Source organism: Mirounga angustirostris, unplaced genomic scaffold (assembly GCF_029215605.1).
Source record: "Mirounga angustirostris isolate CCGP_5_RB_7025 unplaced genomic scaffold, mMirAng1.0.hap1 SCAF_15, whole genome shotgun sequence".
In the NCBI taxonomy this organism is placed as follows: domain Eukaryota; kingdom Metazoa; phylum Chordata; class Mammalia; order Carnivora; family Phocidae; genus Mirounga; species Mirounga angustirostris.
The window spans coordinates 73,470,645-73,491,095 of record NW_026991723.1 but is presented as its reverse complement, the minus strand read 5'-3'; the positions used below and the strand labels follow the sequence as shown (position 1 = coordinate 73,491,095).

Genomic DNA, 20,451 nt, shown 5'->3' with positions numbered 1-20,451 from the left:
CCCAAGTACATGTTAGAAAGTCCCAGAAATAAGACATCAAAGAGAACAAACAGAGGACAGTAACAGCATGAACACAGCCCAGCTGGGGCTGACCACCTTCATCATACGGATCTAGGGACAAGACTTCACTTGGCACCAGCGGGGCAGTTATGGCTCCAGCCCTGAGGAGCCCAGCCCTCCCGGGGCGGCCTCCCTGACCTTGGGGCGGTCTTCCTTCCTCAGAGCCACAGCTTCCAGTTTGGCTTCATACTCTGCTTGCACTTGGTCCCTCTTCTTTAGTACACTCTGCCGGAAGAGAAAGAGGAAGCACATCACACAGAGTTCACAAAGGAGACTTCTGGCCCCAGGCAGTTGCCTCTTTACCCCATTCCTCCCCAAGTCCTGGCACACCCAGGCTCCACCACCTGCTCCCAGGACACGTGACATGGACTCTGGAGGAAGCAGGGGTGGAGTAGGGGTGGCACCATTAACTCAGCCTGATACTGAAGGTGACGGAAGCTCTGGGGAAGGACAAGTAGGGGGAACAGTGCCCATCCTCAGCCACACTGATGAGAGGACTCAGCTGTGCTGAAATGGGAGGCTTGGCAGGTGACAAGGCAGGATGTTCTCTGAACCGTTCATGGAAAAGTCTAAGTCAGGAGAGTTCTTGACTCTGGTTCACCGAGTTGATGATCCCTGGTGGACTGATTTGCTCACTGATCCATCAGCTGCTCATCTGTCCCCCCCACTCTGGACCAGGCATCCAAAGAGCAGAGAGATACCGCCCCTACCTGAGGGGTTCCAGCCAGGGAAGAGGTGTAGACATAGCACAAAGGTGCATCTATGCACAAGTCCAGAATCCCTAGAAGCACACAGTGAGCCTGCTAGGGTGAGCGGTAAATGAGCTCAAACAGAGCCAACCTCAGCAGGGCTAGGTGAGGCAAGCCAGGTGCCCAGGACACAACATTTAAGGAGACAATCACTCCCAGGCCCCTGTAAGTGAGAGGTCGGCACTGGAGCGTGAGCATCTCCCTCAATCTGTGCCCTGGGTGCCTCCCTTGCCCCACCTCGTGCTGGCCCTGCCACTGAGACCCCACTACGTAAGACAGAAAAGAATGCGATCCACAGTCTAGGAAAGCATCTCGCTCATCCAAGGCTTTCTTTTTTCTTCTTTTAGTATAAGCAGCATGAACAGCAAATCAAGAGTGGTAAGAATTTTCTTTCCAACTCAGGAGTCACAAAGTGCTGTGAAAGCTGCTAAGCTCATGCTTTTCCCATAGGCACCTTCCCGCAGAGTATGGAGTCAGGCAGGAAGGAGCCATTCCTTGGCTAAGCAGTGGGCACCTTGTGTCCCTGATAATATGCCAAAAAGTGAGGAGTGGCTGAACAGTTGAGTGCGCCCTGGGGGAAACCTTCTAATGGAATGTGTCAATGCAGGGAACCTCAAGTCTTCCTCCGAAGTAAGTATTTCCTTTGAGAAGTGTTTTACCCTGTGAAGAACAGGAGGGGGAAAAAAAAACGTGCAACAGAGTAGCTTTTGTTTGCCACTTGTCTTTCTCTGAGTAGGAATGCCTGCAGCGCTATTCAACAGAACTCTCTGCGCGGTGGAAACTTTCCGTCATCTGCATTTAATGCAGGAGCCACTGGCCCCACCTGCTGACTGAACTCTTGAAATTGGCGGGTGTGATTGAGGAACTGGATTTAAATTTTTGTTTTAACTAACTTGAATTTAGTTAAAATTCAGTAAGCTGTTACTTAAACAGCTACCTATGGCTAGTGGCTACCATACGGACAGCGCATAGATATATAAAGTAAAAAAAAAAGTCAGGGGTCCTTTCTGGATTTCCTAGAACCCAGAAAATATTCTAAATCTACCAGTCTGGTACTTGCAGGAGTAAAAATCATAATCTCTACCCAAACACACAATGCTATCCACGGAGACACAGATGGGGTTCTCCGGGGCACAGCGGAACAGCAGGGAGGGGCTGACTGGATCCTCATCATTGCCCCGTGGACTCTCATCATGGGACACCTCATTTCTTACTGGAAAAAGCACAGTAGCCAGACTAGGAATGGGTTGGGCTGTCCCAGGGATACTCTCTTTCTGTAGTGTGGCAAGAACCTCGCAACCAAAGCTAGAAATGTTCTCAAAGCAGTGTCCCAGAACCCAGTCAGCACGGCATGGGGCTGCCTGTCCCGTGTTCTGCTCCAGGACTCTCTGCTGAGGGTGCCACGGCCCCCGGGAGGGTAGCGATGGCGAGAGCTGCACACAGCTAGAACAGATAAGGTGCACCTCCTCTCCCCACCCTAAAGCAGGTGAGGGGGCCCCAAGACTCAGCTCTACTCCCTTCCCTAGTTAGCCTGGGCCCTCCCTGGCCCAGGGGAGAAGTCAGCCTCTGACTCCTCAGCCCCTGCCACACCCACGTCACCTGAAGTGGCCAGAATGCTGCCTTCTCATGCACACCACTGGCGGGTTTGCACTACCATCCCCCACCTCGCTGGACAGCAGAAAAGACTCACAAGGAGCCTGAAGAAGTGAAAGGATATTATCCCCATTTTATAGGCAAGAACACTAAGGTACAGTGGAGGGACCTGGCTGAGGCCACTCCGCTAGCGACATAGCGGTGACCCAGGCATTTGCTGCCACGTTCCAGGACAGCATGTAGTTTCCCAGTCTGACTGTGAGCCCAACCACGCTGCAGGCTGGGAAACAGGTTTTTGAATCGAAATAAACTAAGACTACCATCCTTGTTAAAAGCATCTTTGCACACAGTTGATGATGATCTGCAAGGACCAGCCTTGTACCCCAAACAACACAGGCTATGTCGATAAAACTGGTCAAACCAGCCTATGGTTGATGGGGCCTGAGCTTGAGACTGCAAAGGAACCCGGTCAGCAGCTACAGAGAGGTCCCACCATCCCTGAGGGACAAACAAAAGCTAGTCATCATCTGAGCTGCTCACAGAACTCTGTAGGGGTCTCTGATGCCAGTGGAGAACGTAAATCAAAAGGCGAAGTGCATGGGGATACTTTCCCGGCTACTTTGTGCCCCTCTGCTGCTTCCCTATCGAGCTATCCTCAACCCTGTTTCTGCCCTGCCTTTATGTGTCTCCATTCATGACGCAGGTGCTGGGGATCCAGCAGAGAACAAAAGGCACAAAACGCTTGCCTTCGTGGAGCTTACATTCTAGAGAGGAGGAAGGTATCACACAGTAAAATATATTAATATATGGGGAATATAGCTGTGTGTAGGGCTGAGTGAAAGAGGAAAACAGAAAATAGGACAGGAAGATATAGAAGGCCAAGGGTTTAGAGGACAGCGGAATTGTACACAAAGTAGCCTCGATGAGAAGGTGACTTGTAATTAGACATGAAATACATTTTTCTCATAAGTTTTGTTTGTTTTAATGTAGAACATTTTATCGTGATTTTGAAATGGCCCTAGTAATCTGGTACTTCACTACACTTATTTTCAAATGTAGAGAGGAAAAATGACTCCATCTGTCTAAGAGATAAATTTCAAGGAAAAAGAGACGGGGAGGGATTTTTAAAACTACTTAAGAAACATATCGAGCAAAGTATGGATTTTATTTGGATCACGATTTCAAAAAACACCTACAAAAACAGTGTCCGAGACAACTGGGGAAAGGGACGCTACCTGGATATTTGAGGAAACCTTAAGAAAAAAATTTTAAGTGTGATAATAATGTGGTTCTTCTTTTTTTAAAAGAGCACTTGTACTTTAGAGATATGTACCAAGTATTTTTGTACGAAGTGATCTGATGCCTGGGATTTGCTTTAAAATAACCCAGGCGGTGGGGGTTGGAGCAGAGCTGGAACAAAATGGACCATGAGTGGGCAACTCCTGGAGCTGGCTGACGGGTATGTGGGGGACTGTGACACCTCCACTCGACTTCTGGACGGTTCAATTTTTCCATAATAAAAAAGTTAAACATAATACCAGCCATCCAAACTGTTAATAACAAGCTAATAATAACCACTGACCTACAAAGACAACAGTGTCTGGAAGTTAAATCACAGATACATTCTGTGGTTTGGCTTTCAATCTCTGTACTGGCTTTTTTCCAAGAAAATACCACAATGGTCAGCATCAGCTGGAAGGCTCAACATTCCCTCTCCAGCCCCGGAGCTCATGCTCACATCTTCCACCAGTGAGACCACAGGCTCACAAATTTATAGGATGAGGAAGAAGTAGCTCCAAAACCAGCCCCCTTTGCAAAAGGTCAGCGGCCACCAAAAAGCCACCTCAAGTCTGGAAGGTTTCTAAGGTTCAAATCTTTTTTGTAAGAGGGACATTAGGATTGAGGGTTGAGGAAGCAGATGAAAGCAGCAGGAACAGCTCAGCCATGCGTAGAGGACTCCAGAACAGAATGGTTCATCTTCTGATATGCCAGGGGCTGATGGCCCAAAACACCCAAGGGGGATTCATGGAGAATAATGAGTGCTCAGTAATGAAGATGTTCGAATGGGAATAAAAATCAAATACCCAACATAGCGCTGTGGCTTGTTTTGGGGTGGCCCTCGAGGACAGTATTTTCCTGCAGACAGGACCATGAGTCTGACCTTGGTCCTGGTGACATAATTTCTGATTAAATGATTGAACTTAGGTTGCCCCCCCCTTTTTTTTAGGTTGCCCCTTTTGACATGCTCTTTTATACCTCCATTCTATCAAAAATGGACCACCTGTGAGTTAAATTTTCTAGGGCAGTGTGGGTAATATTAAAACCACACATTTCCCTCTAGTTCTAAAAGGTATTTGTTACAGATAATTCGGAAAATAAAGAAAAACATACAAGGGGGGGGAATCTCATCTTCTAGGCACAACCACTGACACCTTATGTCTTTACTTCTAGTTTTTTCTCTTGAATAGACTTCTTTGATGTTCCCCATTTCTGTGTCTTCTCTTCCTGGCAGTCTGTTATTTAGATGTTGCATACTGAGGTCTGGTCCTCTCATTTTCACACTTTTTTCTCTCAAATTCTCCATCTATCTTTTTGTTTCACCTTACATGTAATTTCCTTAACTTTTTCTTCTAACGTTTCTAATTTTTTTTTCATTTCTCTCATGGTTTTAATTGCCATGATCTCTTTGTTCTCTAGATAACAAAAAAGTCTTGTTTTATGGTTGTGACATCGCTTTCTGAAAACATTAATGATTTTTTTCTCCTGGAAATTTTGTCTCCCTCAATGATGTTTTTCATTGAATATACTTTTTTTTCTTTGTTTTTACTTGATACTCATACTAGAATCTTCTCTTAAATATTCAGTGACCTTGCCTGCCCACTCATCCAAGAGGGCAACACTGACTGAAAGCTCTTTGCACATCGACAGCTTGTTGACAATTCTCTACAGGGACCCTGCTGGGTCGTTTCATTGTGGATCCTTCCCCATTATCAGTACCCTCAAATCTCTTCTCTTGGCCTGTTTAGATTTTTATAGAAAAGGCTCTTCTAATCCTTGCAGGAAAGATATAAGAAAGTCAAGCAGAGGAAGATGACTAAGAGTCTCAGCATTTGGTAATCTTCTACTTAGCATCCTGATTTTAGGATTTTAGCTCTCAACCTCAACTGTGCCTGGGGTCCCTGTTTTACCTCCTCCAGAGAATATGCCTCCAGTTCTGCCAGAGGACAGAAGGGACAGTGGCCCCTGTGTGAGGAGGGAGGTCAGAACCGGAAGCTCTAACTTCTTCTTTAAACAGATTCCTGACTAATCCTTCTCTTCAGCTCTCCCACCCCAGAGGCACTTGGTGCTGCCAATTCTCCACCCTTCTGAAGGATTCCACTGTGTAAACCAGGAGGTCTCCAAGTTTCTCCCCCACCCCTCACAGTCAGCTTCAAAAGCAGTTTTTTGAGTCCCCTAAGTCCCTTATCCCCTCTCGGCTTGCTTTCCAGTCCCCACTGTCTACTACTGTTTCCTCTTCTGTTGCTCTTTATCTTTGCAGGCTTCGACTTCAAACAAACAAACAAACAAATAAACCATTCTAGCGTCATCTTGGTGCAGTTTCGTGAAAAAGGAGTTTATATATTTAGTCTGCCATCACTGAGAATCTCAGATTGCTAATTTTTATATACTTGTCTTTTTAAAACATTTGAGATCATGGGGGCGCCTGGGTGGCTCAGTCGGTTGAGTGTCTGCCTTCGGCTCGGGTCATGATCCCGGGATCCTGGGATTGAGCCCCGCATCGGGCTCTCTGCTCAGTGGGAAGCCTGCTTCTCCCTCTCCCTCTGCCTCTGCTCTGTCTACTTGTGCTCTCTCTCTCTGTCAAAAAAATAAATACAATCTTTAAAAACAAAAACATTTGAGATCATGTACATTTCTCCATCCTGCTGCTTCATTTTTCCAAGAAATTATGCCCTCAATCTATAATTACTTTTGTTTAGGAAAGAGGACCTTTTTTTCCCCCTCCTGACTCAATCTTCCAGAAAATCTCTGTTTTGGGGGCGCCCGGGTGGCTTCATCAGTTAAGCATCTGCCTTTGGCTCAGGTCATGATCTCAGGGGTCCTGGAATCCGGCCCCCGCGTGGAGCTCCCTGCTCAGCAGGGAGTCTGCTTCTCCCTCTCCCTCTGCCCCTCCACCTCCCACCCCCCCACTTGTGCTCTCTCTCTCTCTCTCTCTAATAAATAAATAAATCTTTAAAAAAAGAGAGAAAGAAAATCTGTTTTTGTTTTCAAAGGCAAATTTGAAGCCTGGTCACTCGACTCATTAGCTCCACCTTGTGGCTCATAGAGGAAAAGGCGGGCAGGCTGGAAAAAAACCACAAATAACGGATACTTGGAAAAAGCTATCCCGGAACATTGTTCAAATTATCTCCAACTCAAAGACAAACTATGTCTTTAAAACCAAACTTCTGCATCCACATCTCACACCTCTAACCACAATCACCAATGACCTCCATATTATTAAATACAACGGTCACTGTGGATCATGCCCCTTTTAAAAACATTTTTTTTAAACGATTTTATGTATTTATTCATGTGAGAGAGAAGCAGAGGCAGAGGGAGAAGCAGGCTCAAGAAGCAGGGACCCTGATACAGGACTCAATCCCAGGACCCCAGGATCATGACCTGAGCCGAAGGCAGACGCTTAACCATCTGAGCTACCCAGGCACCCTAAAAACATTTCTCTTGGCTTCTTCTACGTTTTTTCTCCTACTACACTACCAATCCTTCTGAGTCTCCTTTTCTACTTGTTCCTCCTCCTAGTTAGGTACTAGGCCACTAAATATTGTCATGCCTCAGAGCCAGGCCTAGACTAGTTACCTGGATCTCACCTCACTAGATGGTCTACTCCCTTCCCAAGGAGTTAAACACCATCTATACACAAACAACTCCCACATTTCTATTCCCACTCTGAACTAAACTTATAACCAATTGCCATGACATCTCTATTTTAATGACTAATAGGTATTTTTGAACTCAGTATGGCCAAAACAATTTGATTCCCAACTGCCCAAACTTTCTGCCCCGAACTTCCCCATCCTGACGAACAGCAACCACTGTCCACCCAGTCGCTGAAGCCAAAAACCCAGGAATCATCACCAATCCCTCCTTTTCTGATTTCATATTAATATAGCAGCAAGTCTGGTCGGCCCTTCCTCCAAAATCTACCCTAATCCACCACTGTAGCCCAAGCTCTACCACCATAGTTATCCACCACATGGCTCCCTGTGACAGTCTCCCAAATGTCTCTCTACCTCCGCTCTCAGTCCCTACAACCCGTTCTCCCCACTGTTGTAGCACTAGCCGTCTTCTTGAAGTAAATACTGTATCCTGTCATTCCCCTGCATAAACCCAAATGCCTTCCCTTTTGTTCCTAAGACTAAAACCCACACTCTTACCACCACGGCCTTTAAGATGCTACTACTATGCCTGTCCTGGCCCCCACCTATCTCTCTGACCTCACCTCTTCCCACTTGCTCCCTTGCTCATTGGACTCCACTCACACTGGCCTTTCTGATCTGCAAAGACACCAAGCTCACTTCTGCTTTAGAGCCTTTGCACCGGTGGTTCCTTCTGCCTAAAATGCTCAATCCTCTGGTCCTTGCACAGGTAACTCCTATATTCAAGTCTCCAACCAAAGCCACTTCCTCTGTGTGGCTTTTCCCTACCACCCTCTTCTGATTCAACCCACCCTAGTCATTCAGCAAGACCTCTGAGATAAGCATGCTCCTTGCCTTGTAGGTAAACCCATCTCTTAAAAATAACAAGATATGGGACATGCAGTAGTTCTATATCTGTTAATGTTTCAAATTGACCACAATGTCAAATTCAATTAACATTTGCTAATCACCTTCTATGAATAAGGCAGTATGGGAAATAACCCATACTCTACTCTAACCTTCTTAAAGCTTCTCCTACTCGTGTCCTGGTCATAAGGATGCCAGTACTCAAAAGGCACTGCCTGAAATCTGTAAGGACTCTAAGATGTTCTCTCCCAGCCCATCACTATCTTCATTATATTTTCCCCATACATAGTCTATAGGATGTGAAATCCCATATAAGGGCTCATGTGCACATGTCTTCGGGGTGTTTAACTTGAGTCCTGGGCCTGAGGGTAACTTTGATACCTCTCCCTCTCACATGCTGTTCACTATCTCTCCTCAGCATCCTTGAAATACATGACCTCAACCATCTTTCTAGTACAAGCTATCCTCATTGTTCACCGAACATTGTTCATGTGTCCCACATGGCCTGATGACAACCCTACTTTTTCTGTGCTTTCCTTCTACCTCCAAAGGGAACAGAGCATACCCAGGCACAAGTGCATTTAAAGAGAGACAGTTTGAGACTCAGCCTTGAAAAACAGGAACTGATCTGGTTTGCTTTTTGGCCAAGAGTAAAGACACAGGTACAAGGTGACTGCTCATTACAACTATGGCCATGGGACAAAGACAAGATTTACCGATGGGGCTCTATTTCTTCATCTATACAATGAGCAAGATAGACAAGATGAGGGCGCCTGGGTGGCTCAGTCGGTTGAGCGACTGCCTTCGGCTCAGGTCATGATCCCAGGGTCCTGGGATCGAGTCCCGCATCGGGCTCCCTGCTCTGCGGGGAGCCTGCTTCTCCCTCTCCCACTCCCCCTGCTTGTGTTCCCTCTCTCGCTGTGTCGCTCTCTCTCAAATAAATAAATAAAATCTTAAAAAAAAAAAAGATAGACAAGATGATCTAGATCGAGGAGATGAAGTCACTCGAGAGACTGTTTCGAACTTAAAAGAGGAACCCTAACCTTAGCCCCATCAGGAGAGGGCTTCGATGATCTCCAGCATTTTCTCCATGCAGGGCTCGGCTGACCCACAACTACTCCAAATTCCTAAGGCGCAGGCCTCTCGTTCCAAACGATGAGGATGAATACTCACTTTGGTCCACTCAAGCCATAACCGAGTAGACTAATAAAACGTCACCACACCAAAACCTTCCCACCAAAACATAACTGGAAGGACTTGCTCAGTTCGGAAGACCATCCAGCAGTCGATACTGACCATGTCACAGCCAGGCCTTCAGTAAGCTCTCTACTGTATGTTTCGTTTTCATACTAAACAGCAAAGTCGATCCCACCTACCCCCCAAATCAGAAAGTTACTTTGGAAATGGAACTCTACGACTCTCTCAGAGGAATAGAATTCAGCTAAGAATTCTTACAGAGCATCAGTATTACAAGGCAAAGGCAGGGGAGCCACTTAAGACACCTATCCCCCTCTCCCAGTGTCTTTGGACCTGGCCACGCAGACCTCAACCATCATTAGGAATATGAAATAGTTGAACGTTAGTTCAGCCTTGCATGGAGAAAATACTGGAGATCATGGACCCACGCAGTCCTGGCTCTGTCATCAAGTCACTTCTGTCCTACCCAGACCTCTCTGCAGAGACATTTTCCCTTTGGGAAGAATGGGAGTGGGTAGACCTTGTTTCTTTCTAACCAGGCTTAGCCCAGCTCACCAATGGGGCAGAGTCAACACTTCCTCCTTTCTTTTCTTTCTTTCTTTTTTTTTTTTTTTAAAGATTTTATTTATTTGACAGAGAGAGACACAGCGAGAGAGGGAACACAAGCAGGGGGAGCGGGAGAGGGAGAAGCGGGCTTCCTGCCAAACAGGAAGCCCGATGTGGGACTCGATCCCAGGACCCTGGGATCATGACCTGAGCTGAAGGCAGTCGCTTAACCAACTGAGCCACCCAGGCGCCCCATCACTTCCTCCTTTCTATGCCTTTCCCAGAAAATACTGTATACACTCCCATTCTCCCAGCCTGATTAACCTGATTAATGTTTATTCAGGCTTAGTGAACAAGAAACTCAATACATATGCCTCACACGGGGTGAAGAAAGAGAGCAAACAAACAAGTGTTTCTTTGGTGTAGAACTTCAATTACTCACATAAGCTTATGCCTCACTGTAGAATAATATCTTAATAAAGATGCCAGATAAACCTTAGCTAAATGACAATTTCAAATCCTGCTTCAAGTACAAATATATATTAAGTACTAACATACCTGCCACGTGCAAGAACAAAGTAATTTGTATCATAATATCCCAGGACGTGTATGTATCAGATTTCCAGTCTGGCAAGGTTAAGGGAGAATTTTTGATGAAGGCTGTGTCTCTATTAAGAGACAAATTCAAAGACACCCCAGGGACTGTAAAATTTTATTTTTGTTCACAAAAATAGATACTATTAACTTTATAAATAAAGCAAAATATTCTGGCTTGTTTTAAGCAAGTAAGGATGCCTTTTTTTTTGAGATGTAACTGACACATAACATTATATTAGTTTCAGGTATACAAAATAATGATTTGTATATATTGTGAAATGATCACCACAGACTAGTTAACATCCATCACCACACACGGTTATACATTTTTCTTTGATAAGAACTTTAAGAACTACTCTCCTAGCAACTTTCAAATATATAATACATTATTAACTATAATCACCATGCTGTGCATGACAGCCCAGGACTTACTTATTACTTATAACTGGAAATTCATACCTTTTGACTTCCCTCACCCATTCCACCCACCCCCCAGCCCCAGAATGCCTTTCTACACTTGTTTCAGCCACAGAATTAAATATGCCATGTATAGGTTTCATTAAAAAACAAAACAAATAAACCCAATGTAATAGAGGAAAATGAGTAGGAAGTTTATGGAAATCAGGGGCTGTGGTTTTCAGTCTCAGTTCCAATAATTACCAATAAAACTGCCTCAGGCTAATGATGTCACATGGTGAGTTTTAGCCTTATCATCACCATGACTACCACCACTTCACCTTACAGATAAGGAAATTCATACTGTTTCCCAGCCCATTGTGAGATCCAGACCCAATCCTGTCTTTGAAAGTGTTTTATTATCAGCTTTACAGAGTACACATGAGACAGTGATTCATTCTAGCAGGAACATTTTCCACTGTCCACAATTTGACATGTTATCAAGAGCCTTAAAAGGTTCATACCCGGTAAAACAAAATGGAACACGGGTAATGGGTATATGGGGGTTTGTCATATTATTCTCTTTGCTTCTATTGTATGTTTGAAATTTTCCATAAGGGTTTTTTTTTTTTAAGTTTTTATAACTAGCTGATTCATTACTTTTTACTCCCCTTCTTAAGGTGTAGAATATTTTCATATTGCCATGATTTTTCTGGTTTTCCATTTTCACAACCCAAAGTTGTCTGATGAGTTTCTCCCAAGAGATTCTTGTCAATCCTTACCCCAATCCTTCTTAAAGGGGCATTGGTGGTTCAGTAGTAGATTTCTCACCTGCCAATCCTTCTTAAAGGGGTGCCCTAGATCTGCCCCAAAAACAGATCAATAAATCAGAGGTCTCCTTTGGGAAATAGGAAGAGGGGCTACTTGGGATGTTCAACACAGAGCGACATAATCTTTTCTGTTGGTCAGGAAGCCTGACACTTTTCTCTAATGGGTGTCACATTGTAGGAGTCTCTGTAGCTGTCCTCTCAAAAGGGTCTAAGTGCAGGCTGGGGTAGTTTCTAGTGTGGGCACTAAAGCATCTGACCCCATCCTTATTCTGCATTTAGAATGTGAGGTTGGAAATCATTTGTCCTCACAGCTCCTGTCTTTTCTCATCCATTGCTGCTAGATCAAAGCCATTCTGATTCTTATTCCATTTGTACGTCTCCTCCCTCTCCCTCTTTCTTTAAAAGCTTTTAAAAATCTTGTAACTTTCGTTCTAAAATTTTACAGTGATATGCTGTGGGTTGGCTCTCTCTTCATTCCTTTTGCTGGTCATTAGCATGTCCTTTTAATCTGAAAACTCACATCCTTTAGCTCTGGAAGATTTTCTTGTATTATTTCTTTCATAAGTTTCTTCCATCAGTCTTTGCTGTTCTCTCAGGGACTCTTATCAGACAGATGCTGAACCTTTGCAAGTAATCCTCTATGTCTCTTATCATTCTTCCACATTTTCAGTATTTTTGCATTTTTGTTCTACTTTCCAACTACTTGGTTTCCTTATTGTACTTTCCAAGATTTCCTCAACCTCACCTTTCAACTTTACTCTTCAATTTCATCTCAGCAAATCAGATTTTAACTTCCAAGAGCTCTAATCATCCAAATGTTCTCTTTTCACAGCATCCTGGTCTTGTTTAGTAGATGTTATACCTCCATGAACTCTTAGAGAACGTTAAGAGTTTCTCCCACACTATTTTTCTTCATTTAATTCACATACGTGGTTCACTATGTGTTCTATTTACATGCCTATGAGATCAGACCACATGTGTGATCCTGCCCACCCAGGAAGAAGGAAGCCTATTCCATGTGCAAATAGGCAACAATAAATTACTTCTTGAAAATGACTAAAACAAGGAACCTACTTAAGTGCACAAGGAGTGAGCCAGCTTACCTTCATAGAGTCAGAGTATAAAATATATTCCCTGAGCACAGGTAGGAAGTCTTCTGTCATGTCATCGGTCAGCTCTTCCAAGGCCGTCGAGCAGCTGCCAATGCAAGCTGACACACCCTCCAGGGGCTCAGCCAGCCCCCCCTCTAATGCACTCCATGTGGAGTACACAGGCCCATATTCTCGCAGCTCTACAAGGTACTCTAAAGGGAGAAGAGAAACTAAGTAAGACTTGGGGGGTAATTAAGACAATCACTGGTATTACTGACTCAGTAACAACTGTAGCCAAGAGCTCACTATAGTAAGATGTTATTTCCTTGGGCATTCACTCACCAAAGCACGCTCTCTTTTAAACACAACATTGTTTACAGTTCTTTAAAATCTCTATAAACCTATATTATAGCTAACATCATAACATCACCTGACTTCACCCCATAGTAGGAATGCCATGCTTCTGGATAATGGGGACCACAATGCCTTCTGGGGGAAGTGGTAGAAGCTACATCGACCACATATCTTCAAAAATAACCACTCACCTACTCATACGGTGAAGCAGTATTTTAACAGCAGTGGGGGCAGAGTTTCACATAGGTTTAGGGGGATCTTTTTAAGGGAAAGAAAAACCAGTGGCAAGGGAAAATTATAGGATTTTAGGGAATATTTTGATACGGATGTGGTCTTACATATGCAGAATCACTCTCATTCAGAGGTCATCCCAAAACTGTGGTCCCATCGGAATTTATTCCACATGCTCCTTAGATGTGGATGGTACTGAAAGCTACCTCTAGCACCTGCAGGCCCCACATGATACCATCCATGGGTAGAGGAGAATGAAAGTTCAGGGAAAAAGGGCAAATGTTGATTTATTTCCTCTTAAAAAAAAAAAATCTAGCCCATCATTCGTCACCAGGATTCTTTTTGTTTTTTTTTTTTTTTTTAAGATTTTATTTATTTATTTGACAGAGAGAGAGAGCGCATGCACAAGCAGGGGGAGCTGCAGGCAGAGGCAGAGGGAGAAGCAGGCTCCCCGTGGAGCAAGGAGCACGATGCGGGACCCGATCCCAGGACCCTGAGATCATGACCTGAGCCAAAGATAGATGCTTAACTGACTGAGCCACCCAGGCGTCCCGTCACCAGGATTCTTGCCATTACAAAAAGAGGTTTTTGCCATTTTTCAGTAACCAATGGATGGCAACTACTGGAGAATCCTTTTTGGTGTGTTTCATGTCTTGTGCCAGCATGATTATTCACGTTGTTCCAGTTTCTCTGGCCTACACATGTGTAAGAAGACAAAAAGCCCGAATATTCTGGCATACAGAAAAACAGGTGGCCACAAGGGGGGTGGGGAGGGAGTGGTGGCAACAACCTGGAAGGTTCCAGAAAGGTCTCATAACTCCCCAGGTCAGGAAGAGTGGGTCTGAAATGAAGCAGGGGTGGGGCAGGTGAGTCAATTTCAAGTTGAAGGCTCATTAGGACAACTTTGGCAAACACGGTCTCTATGCTGTCCTTTTGAACCATCTTTCTGCCAGAAAGGTACCAAAGTTTGTTTTTTAAAGATTATTTATTTATTTATTTATTTGACAGAGACAGAGACAGCGAGAGCAGGAACACAAGCAGGGGGAGTGGGAGAGGGAGAAGCAGGCTTCCCACTGAGCGGGGAGCCCGATGCGGGACTCGATCCCAGGAACCTGGGATCATGACCTGAGCCGAAGGCAGACGCTTAACGACTGAGCCACCCAGGCGCCCCCAGTTTGTTTTTTAAATTATCGTTCCCATGAATGAAAGGAAGTTGAGTCAATGTCTTCACTTTTAAAGCTAAAGTTAAGAGAGAGAGAAGTGGAAAGAAACTCCTCGGGGCTGAGAAGTGGCTGTATGCTACGGGGAAAGCAAATACAAGGCTGAGAAGCGGGGCAAAGGAGGGGGCACAAAATTATACTCTGCTCATGACAACCCCCTCCCCTCCTTGTATTTATTTTTTAGTTTTGTAAGCGTGGCCTCGTTTCTCCAGTTTGATTCTGCTAGCACACGTGAATGTCATTTCTGCGCACATGCTCCCTGGGCATGATCAATATCTGCACAATATCTGCTCACCTATTTCTTCCTTAATGATCCTCTGGGCTATTCGGTCAATGGTTCCCAGTTTGAGCGCAAATGTATCTAAGTAGTCACCGACAGCTGCAAACTCAAGAGGTCGACTCCTCAGCTTGTAGCCTCCAGTGACGTGCTTGACAGACTCGCCCACTCTGGTCAGCAGCGCCATCCCTTGCTTCTTGTAGACATTCAGGTCCTAAGGATGACACATGAACAAACAAACTCAAGGGGTTCCATCACTCCCACAGCCAGGCCTCGGTAAACCCAACCCCTTTAGGTGGTTTCTTCTTGGAAGTGGCAGACTCCGAAAACAGGGAGCTGAGTTAGAGGACTGACCACGTACACAAGAGTCCTCTCTCCTCGCCATCAGAGACAACCAAACGCACATACCTGAGCTCTTCCACCAGAGCAGGACTCCCACCTTTCTGATCGGGCTCACTCACCTGAGTATGCTCTCCTTTAAACTCAACACTATTTCTAACATGACTGTTTTAAAGTCTCTGACCAAGGGGGAAAAAAAAAGTCCCTTTCTCTCATGTAAGATATCCTACGTTATCTTTAGGAGAGCTGAAATTCATTCTATTCATTTATTTATATCCCAAGCAAAGTGATATAAAGAAAGGAGGGAGAAGAGGACAGGAAGTAGGGAACAGTGATAGAAAAAGCAGCGCAAGAATACCCAAGCCAAGGAAAGATGCTGTAAACAACAAAACACTTTATCCTGAACGTCTTGGTCAGGGCATACACGGGAAATGTGCTGAGCTACATGAGCCACTGTATCTAAATTTAAAATGCCTATCAGTCTGTCAGGTCAAATGAACTTCCTCCTGTCATCCAACTCTAGGAGGAATCGACAGCACCTTCAGGTTGTTCGACGTCACCTCCTTTAATGGTGCCTTCAAAAATGGTTTTACAGAAGATCAGGTGTCTGCTCCTTATATCCACCCTCAACACGAACAGTAGGAATTCCTGGTCCGAGGAGGGCATGTCCACAGAGATACAAGGGAACACAGCACAAGGCCACTGCTTTCTGGTCACCTTGTCTGGTTTGGGGATGGAGCAGAGAACAGGGCGGCCCCCTCCCATTTCACCGCCACAGTCACAGGCTCCTGTCTCCACAAGTGTCTGCAGGGGAAACTGCTCCTGACTTCACTTCCTTCTTCTTTAGGCAGCCAAGGCCTTCACTTGGGCTCTTGATTCCACTCTTTCCTAGCTACACCTCACTGACCAGCAAGGCCCCCGCCCATTAACCATTCCCTCTTCTGTCTCTACCTTCAACTTCTTACCCTTCGGTGCGTAATAGACACCCAGGGCTCGCCCATCTTCAAAACAGCAGCAATTTCCTCCAGCTCCCCTCCTCCATTTCTCTTCTTCCTTCCAAAGTCAGGCTACCTGGGAGAATGTTCCAAAGATTCCATCTCCTCTTCTAGCCTCAGGTACCCTAGACAAGAAAATGTCCCCGTAGACACCTAGCTTTCACAAGACAGTAACGGAAGCCTTGCCATTCTTTGCACTGCTTGCAGATTCAGTACTCTTGGGAGCAGGGCTAGACCCCAATGGGCTCACTGGCCTGCAGAAGCTCTATTCCAAGTAGAGGCTTAGAAGAGAACCCCCAGTTAGCCAACATACTGCATGAGGTTATTGGGTAGTGTCTCTCTGACTGCTGCACCCATTCTGGCAAAGATAAAAATACTGATCTGAACACGGGCGATACTGAGCATCCCCCCACCTCTCCCAGCATTACTGGCTTCTTCTCAAAGACACTCCTGGTTTGTGGTTAAGATCAGGTTATCACGAGGAAGAGGAATGCTTCTGCCTTTACTGTGGCAGACCGCGTCAAGGCCTCACCTAAGAACAAGACCAAATTATTCAAGGCGTGTCAGAAGATGGGGAACATGGGGCAGGGGAGATGGGGAGCTCCTGTGGGATCACACAGCACACAGTACAGTACCGCGTTTCAGTTTCATGAGACGAGGAAGTTCTGAGGATTAGCTGTGAATGGACTTAATGCTACTGAAATGTATATCTTAAAATGGTTAGGATGGTAAATTATGTATTTTGCCACAATTTAAAGAAAAAAAAAAAAAGAACAAGATGGGGTTATTTAGTACATTCAGCTCAGCAAGTAAAACTGAACTAGGCTAGGATTTGTTCTGTGTTAAGAGTCAACACCCCAGCACTCACTCATGGGAAGTTGGATTGTGGTTAAGACACTAAGGACTTTTTGTTTGTTTGTTTAATCATTCATCTGGCCCACAAATGCCCCCTCCCCCACATCTTTCCTCTTTAATCTCCACATAGATTCCTAATGACCAAGGGTCCACGTGTTCTCCCCTGTGTCTCTGCTCAGTAAAGAGGACCAAGACTGGGGCCTGCCAGGTCAACAACCTGAACCGTGCGTGAGGCAGTGAGTTGCAATGTTGGAGAATCGGATGGATTTTACTCTGTGTAACAACTGTACCTGAGGATCTGTTACCAGGAAATATTTATTTTGAAAAAGAACACGAGTTTGATGTGGGGGAAATAGGCCTTTAGGAAAAAAAGAGATAAATGGGAAGGTCATCAATGGGGCTAAAAAAATGCCAGTGGTGGTTTTTAAAAAAAGAAAATACTAAAGGACTTAGCCAGGTGGTTTCCATCGTCTGGAGAACGGCACCCTCTCTAAAATCTTTAACGTCAGCTGATGTTATCTGCAAATATTTCTCAATTTTGCCATTTTGAAAAAGAAAACTGGGAAATCCCTGAGCTTCAACACCCTTGCCAACATGGGATAAAGCACCTATGGCCCGAGGATGGGAATGTGACCCACAGAAGTAAAGAAATGTGGCTACAAGGAGCTGGCATGAGAATCTGGGCCTGAGATCCCATTTCTGCAGACATTTAGGGCAGAGTGCCTCAGAATTCCCACCAGTTCTGCCAAAAGGGAAGTGCACACAGAAGCCAGGGCATGACCAACCTGGGTGGGGACACACAGAACCTGGCAACTGTGTGGGACCCAAACGTTTCTCTGGCAAATGCTTGGAAAAATGCCCACCCAATAGGAACATGGCTGTGGGCAAGTAACACTCAACTCGTCTTGGTCGGGCGGTCAGATACAGAGGGGAAGTGTGGCCTCCGGAGCCATAAAGACCCAATCTCAAATCCTAGTGATGCTACTTGAACACGTACTGACTCCTTGAACTCCAGTTTCCTCATCTGTAAAATGAGGTTGGTTCCTGTGACGGGTTCCTGTGAAGAGCATCCTTACCAAACCCTCACTAGATGTTCTTACGCTCTGTTCTTTCAGCCCACTCTTGGTAAGAGCGGTCTGACCCAGTAATATGCCAAGAAGTGTTTAAGGAAATGCTCAGCCCTCCTTTCGGCGAGTAAAAACACTCTAACTCCCTCTGCTGCTGCAAAGGGGTGTTTCTCCCAAATTCTAACATGGAAACCCTGCTGAGGTAAATGGACACACACACACACAAAAAAAAATAGAGCAATTTGATGACATCCACTATTGTGGGCCATTCACAAAGGTGGTTTGTGAGAGATCAAAGCAGCTTCTGAGAAAGAGCCTGAAGGATACTAATTTGGGGGAAGAACATGAAAAACTCTGTTCTTACCTTAGCAGTAAGGAAAACATTGAAGTGTTCATTGAAAGAGAGCACAGGATGATCTGTAATTCTTTTTAGGAATTTATCCAAAGCTTTTCTCCTGGTCTCCACAAACTCTTCTGAAAAACGATCTACAACACCTTTCACCACAAACTTCTCAGGAAGCGGCTATGAAGACAGGAAGAAAAATATTCAGAGTAATTGATAAGATAGTGGAAAGAAAAACCACAGGCTAGCAAATAATTCTGTCCAAGAATATACTCCTTATTCGGGTGGATCTTTATGTAGTCATCAATATAAACCTTTCTGAAGCATACAGATGGAGTAAATCACAGCTACCCTTCTCAGTTTTATAACCCAAGAAGTAAAATGCTAGAGACTAGTCCTTGGAATACAGAAAACAGTCAGTCAATATGTATCCAGTAAATCAAATATTGCTCTCTTTGGCAGCACATACACTGAAATTGGAACAATACAAGGATTAGCATGACCCTGGCACAAGGATGACAGTAAATCCAATAGTCTAGCTATCTGTACATTGCTTAATGCACAGGTGGTATAATGAGAAAGTCAGGGCCAGAAAGACAGTCTAAGGAAAGAAGGCAGACAAGATCAACCACGCAAAAATTGATTTAAATAGATTCACATTCTGCTCCCAGTTCAAGGGGTAGAAGAACTTGGTGAATGGAGAAATAAGTACATTGGGCAAACCCATGTATCTAAAAAATACCTCTTCCAAGCCAATCTTTTGTGTAGGTTTACACTCAAAAGTTCTGTCATTTCCTTTGCTCCTCTTCCTCAAACAAATGTCTCTGTAATATTTGCTTTGAGCCAATACTGTGGGCAATTTAAAACTACCTGGTTACTAAGGGATCTTTGAGCTTTGACCTATTTCCATAGTAGCTTTTATTAAATGCTTGATTAAAAGGCCCTCCCCATTACTACCATGAGAGAGAGAGAGAGAGAATCTGCTAATGAGCAATTCAAAAACGTTTGGGTTATGAAATATTAAAAAAACATTTACATTAAAAATTGGACAAACGATTGGTACATATTTTTTCAAAGATCTACAAATGGCCAACAAGCACGTGAAAAGATACACAAATGCAAACCACGGTGAGATACGACTTCCACACCCATGAGGATGGTCCGAATAAGGGAAAGAAAGAAACAAGCAAAACAAAGAACAGAACAAGTACTGGTGAGGATGGAACAAGATTTAATTCCACACCCTCCTTCAGCCCCATATTCTGACAATAAAGAGGTCTATTTCTTTTATTTTTTTTTTGAAGATTTTTATTTATTTATTTGAAAGAGAGAGAGCATAGGAGCAGGGGCAGAGGCAGAGGGTGAAACAGGCTCCCCGCTGAGCAGGGAGCCTGACGTGGGGCTCGATCCCAGGACCCTGGGATCATGACCTGAGCCGAAGGCAGGCGCTTAACCGACTGAGCCACCCAGGCGCCCCAGTTTATTTCCTTTAAATTATAAACCTTCAAGTGCACGCACGAGCACACAAAAACAGACACAAGGACTTCACCAACCCGAAGAAGTGGAATCCTAAGGTATCTGGAGTGGAGAAATCAAGAAGTGATCCCAACTTTGAACCCTTTCAAAGACTTGTAGTCTGGCACCATCAACAGCCCTGGGATGAAGCACTTGGAAGAGCTTTGGAAAGGCAGGATGTTTTCCATCTCCAGAATAGAGACCGTGGCTCCATGCCTCCAGGGTTCATCTTCCCCCATCAGCCAAGCTGTCTGACTTCGGTCAAGTGGCTAGGTGTGCCTCATTTAATGTAACAGATAATCTCCTGGTCCCTCAGTTTCTTCTTCGTTTGTAAAAAAAATAGGTAACAGTAATGCCAGCCTCTCAGGGTTGTTACAAGGATTAAAATTCGCTGCTAGGCTGAATGTGCTCCA

General features: G+C 44.8%; 1 protein-coding gene and 1 non-coding gene across 4 annotated transcripts in view; one reads left to right on the top strand and one right to left on the bottom strand.

Annotated features, from left to right (window-relative positions):
- The window catches only part of SNX30 (sorting nexin family member 30), a 112,116-nt gene that overhangs the window by 20,737 nt on the left and 70,928 nt on the right, over nt 1–20,451 (bottom strand). For 2 of the 3 annotated variants that reach the window (XR_006792196.3, XM_045882953.3), the window contains exons 4-7: nt 18,545–18,703; nt 14,943–15,138; nt 12,855–13,054; nt 199–285 (exon numbers count right to left, since the gene is read on the bottom strand). Coding sequence is in view for 2 of the 3 variants with exons in the window: in XM_045882953.3 (XP_045738909.1) it covers nt 199–285; nt 12,855–13,054; nt 14,943–15,138; nt 18,545–18,703 (642 nt within the window). In the remaining variant the exon portion in view is untranslated. The remainder of the gene's footprint in view (nt 1–198; nt 286–12,854; nt 13,055–14,942; nt 15,139–18,544; nt 18,704–20,451) is intronic. The other variant, XM_064579397.1, reaches the window with a different exon arrangement.
- On the top strand, nt 18,970–19,074 carry LOC123850329 (U6 spliceosomal RNA). Its single transcript, XR_006792293.1, has one exon. It is a non-coding gene; the product is annotated as a U6 spliceosomal RNA (small nuclear RNA).